The sequence below is a fragment of the Mauremys reevesii genome, linkage group 4 (assembly GCF_016161935.1).
Source record: "Mauremys reevesii isolate NIE-2019 linkage group 4, ASM1616193v1, whole genome shotgun sequence".
In the NCBI taxonomy this organism is placed as follows: domain Eukaryota; kingdom Metazoa; phylum Chordata; order Testudines; family Geoemydidae; genus Mauremys; species Mauremys reevesii.
This window is the reverse complement of record NC_052626.1, coordinates 148,097,174-148,103,935: the sequence shown is the minus strand read 5'-3', so window position 1 is coordinate 148,103,935 and position 6,762 is coordinate 148,097,174. Positions and strand designations below refer to the sequence as shown.

Sequence of the window (6,762 nt, the reverse complement as noted above, 5' to 3'; positions counted from 1 at the left end):
CACTGCTGTTTCTTCCTCCACTGCTGTAGACTTTCTTATGTGATTTTCCTCTTTCTCAATGTTAAAATTGGGGAGCGGTGTAGGTTGCTCAGTATGGGGCGCTCTCCCCTGGCAGTCAGGGCTGGTCCCATTGTCCCAGTGTGGTTCTAGGGGGCGCTGAGCTGCAGGGAGTGGTGCAGGTGCTCAGTAGGGGGCAATCTCCCCTCTCAGTGACTGCTGGCCCCAATACCCCCATGTGATTCTAGGGGGCGCTGTTCTGCAGGAATTGGGGCAGGGCTCAGCAGGGGGCGCTCTCCCCTGGCAGTCAGGGCTGGTCCCATTGTCCCAGTGTGGTTCTAGGGGGTGCTGTGCTGCAGTGGATGAGTTGCATGTGGGTTTTGGGAAGTTACAAACAATCTAAGTCTCAGAGTGGCAGCCGTGTTAGTCTGTATCAGCAAAAGCAACGAGGAGTCTTTCTGGCACCTTAGAGACTAACAAATTTATCTGGGCATAAGCTTTCATAGGCTAGAACCCACTTCATCAGATGTATCGAGTGGAAAATACAGGAGCAGGTCTAAATACATGAAAAGGCAACTCACATTGTCTCATGTGTATATACCTGCTCCTGTATTTTCCACTCCATGCATCTGATGAAGCGGGTTCTAGCCCACGAAAACAATCTAAGTTGTTTCTCTGCAAATCCCTTGCCCAGCATGGGGGACCTGGGCCTATTGGCCTTTGAGACAATTAGCCAGGGCCGGGAGCAACTCATCACCCTCCTTCTAACACCCACCAACCCCATCTTGGACGAAGTGGCCTCGCTGGGGATAGTCACCGAGGAGGAGTACGAGGCCTTGGAGAAGCTCGCGGAGCCCAGGGAGAGGATCCGAAGGCTGCTGATAAAGATCCAGAGGAAGGGGGAGCGCGGCTGTGAGCAGTTCCTGGAGTGTCTGCAGAGCCTCTGCCCAGACTTCCCGCCGGATTTACAGCCCCCGGGACACCGTGAGTTGGGGCTTTCTGAGCCATTTCAGTTTTAGCAGGTGTAACGAGGCTGCCTTTGGTGGGACACTACTGAGAGTATCGATTCAGGACAAATTGCTTGGAGCAGGGCAGTCAAAGCCCAAGGCTGGGTGTCCTTTACTATTAAAGCACGTCACACCAGCCAGCCAGAGAGAACTCTGGTTTCACCCCACTGGCCAACCATAAGTCACACAAGCAATTCCCGTAGACACTCCAGTTTCCCAGTATTACCACCAGTGCCACTCGTTATGGGGATGACTGGTTATGAAAACCAATACCCCAGTAAAAGAGAAATGGTTCTCCCGATCCCAAAGGACCAAGCCCCAGACCCAGGTCAAATGATAACTTAGATCTTACCCCAAATACGCGCTTATAGCCAATTCTTATTAACTAAACTAAAATTTATTAAAAAAGAAAAGAGAGAGAGTTGGTTGAAAGATCAATATACAGACAGACTTGAGGTCGATTTCTTGTGGTCCAGATACAAAGCAGAGATGGCGAGTTTGTAGTTGCCAAAAGTTCTTTTAGAAATAGTCCATAGGTTATAGTTGAACGTCCATATTCAGGGTGACTCCAGTCAGTGACTGGGGATCTCAATTCTTATGGCTTAGAGTTTCCTCTTCTTGAAACCCAAAGGAGATCTGAGATGAAGAAGGATCGTGTCCCAGGGTTTTTATACATTTCCAGCAGCCTTTTGGCCTGAGAAAACAATAGGCTTCACTTTCTGTCTCCCAAACATCATGGCAATTAGCACAGGGTGATTTATCCATTAACCTGTTCAGATACAGCTTACCACAACCTTCAAAGAGACATATAGACAATAATACTATTTCACTCGTCTTCCTAAATATTAATACTCCTTTTTTGATCTTTGAATCAAAGCTATAGCAATAGACAAGACTTGTGTGCTGACATCACAAAACCTGAGCAAACAGCTCCCCTTCTGTCTCTAACAATGCCGGCTGCATTTCAAATCTCTATTCATTTACATATCGTCCTAACAAGTCTTTAAAGTTCTGCCATGAGTCATGTCAGTCTGTGAGTTAATTAACTCTTTCTGGCCCTGGGTCAGGTTTCAATGAGATCATAGAATGGAATCATAGAATATTGGGGTTAGAGGAGACCTCAGGAAGTATCTAGTCCAACCCCCTGCTCAAAGCAGGACCAACACTAACTAAATCATCCCAGCCAGGGCTTTGTCAAGCCTGGCCTTAAAAACCTCTAAGGAAGGAGATTCCACCACCTCCCTAGGGAACCCATTCCAGTGCTTCACCACCCTCCTAGGGAAAAAGTTTTTCCTAATATCCAACCTAAACCTCCCCCTCTGCAACTTGAGACCATTACTCCTTGTTCTGTCATCTGCCACCACTGAGAACAGTCAAGATCCATCCTCTTTGGAACCCCACTTCAAGTAGTTGAAAGCAGCTATCAAATCCCCCCTCACTCTTCTCTTCTGCAGACTAAATAACGCCAGTTCCCTCAGCCTCTCCTTGTAAGTCATGTGCCCCAGCCCCCTAATTATTTTCATTGCCTTCTGCTGGACTCTCCCCAATTTGTCCACATCTCTTCTGTAGTGAGGGGACCAAAATTGGACTCAGTACTCCAGGTGTGGCCTCACCAGTGCCGAATAGAGGGGAATAATCACATCCCTCGATCTGCTGGCAATGCTCCTACTAATGCAGCCCAATATGCCGTTGGTCTTCTTGGCAACAAGGGCACACTGCTGACTCATATCCAACTTCTCATCCACTGTAACCCCTAGGTCCTTTTCTGCAGAACTGCTGCTTAGCCAGTTGGTCCCCAGCCTGTAGCGGTGCATGGGATTCTTCCTTCCTCTGCACTTGTCCTTGTTGAACCTCATCAGGTTTCTTTTGGCCCAATCCTCCGATTTGTCTAGGTCACTCTGGACCCTATCCCTACACTCCAGTATATCTACTTCTCCCCTTTGCTTAGTGTCATCTGTGAACTTGCTGAGGGTGCAATTAATCCCATCCTCCAGATCATTGATAAAGATGTTGAAGAAAACTGGCCCCAGGACAGACCCTTGGGGCACTCCACTTGGTACCGGATGCCAAGTAGACATTGAGCCATTGATCACTACCCGTTGAGCCTGACAATCTAGCCTGATTTCTATCCACTTTATAGTCCAGCTTCTCTGGATCATTCTTCTCTGAGGACGTGGCATCTTCTGAGTTCTGTGAATCAATAGATACTATATTACACTCATAACCTCACAGCAGGAGGAGAGGAGAGGCGCAGGGGTGTGTGTTGCTGTTGCTTCAGGCACCGTCCCCAGCATCTCCCATTGACTGGGAACGGGGAACTGTGGCCAATGGGAGCTGCTGGGGGCGATGCCTGAAGCAACATCAACACCCACCCCTGCGCCTCTCCTCCCCCATGTTCTTTCTGCTTCCCAGAGCCTGTGCTGACCCCGGTGCACACCGGGCCAGAGCTGCTCTAGGTAAACACTGGGGATGGCAGGGGGACCGCGAGAATCCAGAAACAGCTCTACCGCACGAGGAGAATGATCAAGGGAATCCAGACTGTCGCCCATCCTCAGGAGACATTGATTCACAGAACTCAGAAGATGCCACGTCCTCAGAGAAGAATGACCCAGAGAAGCCGGAAGAACCTGAGAAGCCATAAGCCGTGTTGTCCTCAGGGAAGGGACCGGTGACACCAAATTCAGCCACATCCCCACTGAAGAATGGACCAGAAAAAATCCAGGAATGGCTTTACCCACAAAGAATGATCCAGAGTGTCCAGTAGGTGCCAGATCCTCAGAGAAGGATGCAGCTGCTGTGTCCTCAGAGAGAGCAGATTTCGAAAGTACAGGATGGGTCTCTACACTTGCCCTGCAAGGAAATACTTAAGAAGTACAGTATTTATGGTTGTCCTGCACTGAGCACAGAATCTGAGGCAGGTTCTCCTCAGGGCTGGATGGAGAGGGACAGAGGAAAAGCGGTGCTAGATTTGAGATGCAGGAAGGGCTGAGTTCCTGTGTGTTTGGACCCCTTGCAAGAACAGAACATGCTTGTGGCTGCATGGACTGAAACGGAAATGATTGCACTGAATGTTTTGGGGACGGGGGGGGGAAGTGCTTCTGCTAATCCATGTAGCTCCATGGAGCCAGATCAATTCAGTCACAAACCCCACTTCTTACCTTGAGCTCAATTTCAGCAGCTCCAGCTGCAATCTCAGTTCTTCCTCTATCATTTCTGCAGGGGCTAAGGAAGGACTCCGGGTAGTCTGGCATTCTCGAAGAGGTTCATGAGATGGAGCATGAATCTAAGGCCAGCCCTTGAAACCCCCCCTAGGCTAGACAAAGTCTATGGTCTAGATCAATAGGGTCCTATCTTACACTGACGTGAGCCTAACAGACTTTCACTTGTATTCCTTTATAGAGTCTGGGAATATCCCTGGGCGTGGAGAAGGACAGATAGCTGCAGTAAGGGGGAAAGTTGAGGTAAGGTCTATCTTCAGAGCCCTCTGACATCTCAAGGACAACTTGGGAAGCTATTCTATTTAACAGTGAGTGTGGAAGGGAAAGAATATGCTCTAATGGAATAGAGCGAGACAGGGGAGGAGGGGACAGCTGGGAGCCAGGACTCCTGGGTTCTTTCCCCAGCTCTGGAAGGGGAGTGGTGTCTAGTGTGTTAGAGGAGTGGGGTAGGGGGGACTGAGAATCTGGGCTCCTGGGTTATAGTCCTGTCACTGGTTGGCAGATGGGGTTTCAGGAGAACAGGCTTTGGAGCCAAGATTGGAGGGATTCTCTGGGAAGGATTTGGGCCTGGTTTGGTTCTGCACAGGGTTAGAGGTTTGATCTGTAGTGGATGGAATAGAATCTTTTGTGCATGTCCAGGTCTCCCATCACCCTGGTGTCTGGGCTGCAGACACAACCCCATTCCATGGCTCTGCCTTCGTTCATGCTCTGTCTGTCAGTCCTGCGCCTTCACCCCACCTAACATGGGGCAGTGGGAGACAGACACCAAGGACACAGGGGCACTGGGAAGCACTAGGGCACCTAAGGAGGCTTCTCTTCTGGATCCTTAGATGGAGCGACTCCAGACTCTATCCCGTCAGTTTTTGAAAATGAAAACAAATAAAAGGTGTGACTGAGGAATGCAGTGGCCAGCTTGGAGCACAAGATCCAGGGCTGGGTTATTGATTGACTGATGTCAATGGGGTCAGGGCTGGATTCTGATCTCGGTGGCCGGGCTGTAAATCAATCAATCTCTCTTTGTCCTTTTGAAATCTAGCTACTTGTTGTAAGTTCTTTCTATCTGATCCCATATCATCTATCTATCTATCTATCTATCTATCTATCTATCTATCTATCTATCTATCTATCCCCAGACACCCCATCTATCTATCTATCTATCTATCTATCTATCTATCTATCTATCTATCTATCCCCAGATACCCCATCTATCATCTATCTATCTATCTATCTATCCCCATACACCACCCCTCTCTAATCTACCCCTTTGCATACAGAGGTTCACAGTGCTCAGGGCTGGGGTAGACCCTTGCTCGGTGTGTGTTGGTTCCTCTCCATTATGTGTCCCCTGCAGCCGGGGCTTCTGACCCGAACACCCTGACCCTGGGGCATTGGTACCTTTTGCATTCTGAGCCGCCTTCCATCCAAATCAGGCCCCCACCTTCCTGCCCACATCTTCCTGAAACTTAAGATTGTAACTCATTTGTATCTATGGTTACCAGCTTTAACTTTGTTGCTGAAGGGTTAAAATCCATGTGCACTTTATATAACAATCTGGTCTATGGATTGTGCCAGCTTTTTTTCAGACCCGAAGTCCAGAGTTTGGTCAAGAGACCAGAGGCCTAGCAAATAGAGATTAGTTAAGAGAAAGCTGGGTAAACAGATTATCTTGTTTTTGCTAAAATAGGCCTAGTCAGCAAATTGCCAGGTGTTGGAGCTAAGAACTAAATAATTGCGTCTTATTCAAAGTTGCAAATTGAACAAAGGATCCCTGTTCCTATTGTGTCAGTCTCTTCTGTAGGGAATGTTCTTCCCACAGATCCAACCTTGAGTTTATGAAAAGTTTGCTCATGTCAGTATAAGATATGGCATCCTCCCACCTCCCCTTCCCAGGGACCAGTGCCTGCCTTAAGACATAAAGGGGACAATCTGTATTGCCATATACTTTCACTGCTTCTTTGCTTTAACCCTTAGGAATGTACCTGGTGGACAATCAAAGGAGTTGTTCCATTCCTATGAACCCCAAATCAGAATTCAACATATATATATTTTATACTAATAACATTTCATCCAAGTATTATGTTAACTTGCTAACTTGAGACCATGGGCAGAGACATTATGTGACCTGTTAACCATTGGCTAATGTGCTATCTTGTCTTGCTGCAAAACCTATCCGGGGGTGTGGAACTGCCTATCCCGTCACTTTCCCCCGCCCATGGAAAATCTATATATTCTATTGTAATCAATTGATTGACAGTGTCTCTGAGCCTAATAAGCCAGGTGACACTCTGCCAGCGCTGTGTGTAATAAACTCCTATGCTTGGCCTCCACACGGTGTGGATTTGTGTCCTTCAGTAGCTAACTCTCTTAGGGTTTGGCTACACTTGCAGCTGTGCAGCGCTGGGAGTTACAGCTGTCTTCGTACAGCTGTGTAGGGAAAGCGCTGCAGTGTGGCCACAGTGACAGCTACCAGCGCTGCAGTGTGTCCACATTTGCAACATTTGCAGCGGTGTTGGGAGTGGTGCATTATGGGCAGCTATCCC

The 6,762-nt window shown here is 48.3% G+C and overlaps 1 protein-coding gene across 1 annotated transcript; it reads left to right on the top strand.

Annotated features, from left to right (window-relative positions):
• Nucleotides 1–692: 692 nt before the first annotated feature.
• LOC120404102 (nucleolar protein 3-like) lies at nt 693–3,645 on the top strand. The gene is made up of 2 exons (XM_039536103.1): nt 693–985; nt 3,417–3,645. Exons 1-2 carry the CDS (start codon nt 693–695, stop codon nt 3,643–3,645), a joined length of 522 nt encoding a protein of 173 aa, XP_039392037.1.
• The last annotated feature ends 3,117 nt before the right edge of the window (nt 3,646–6,762 follow it).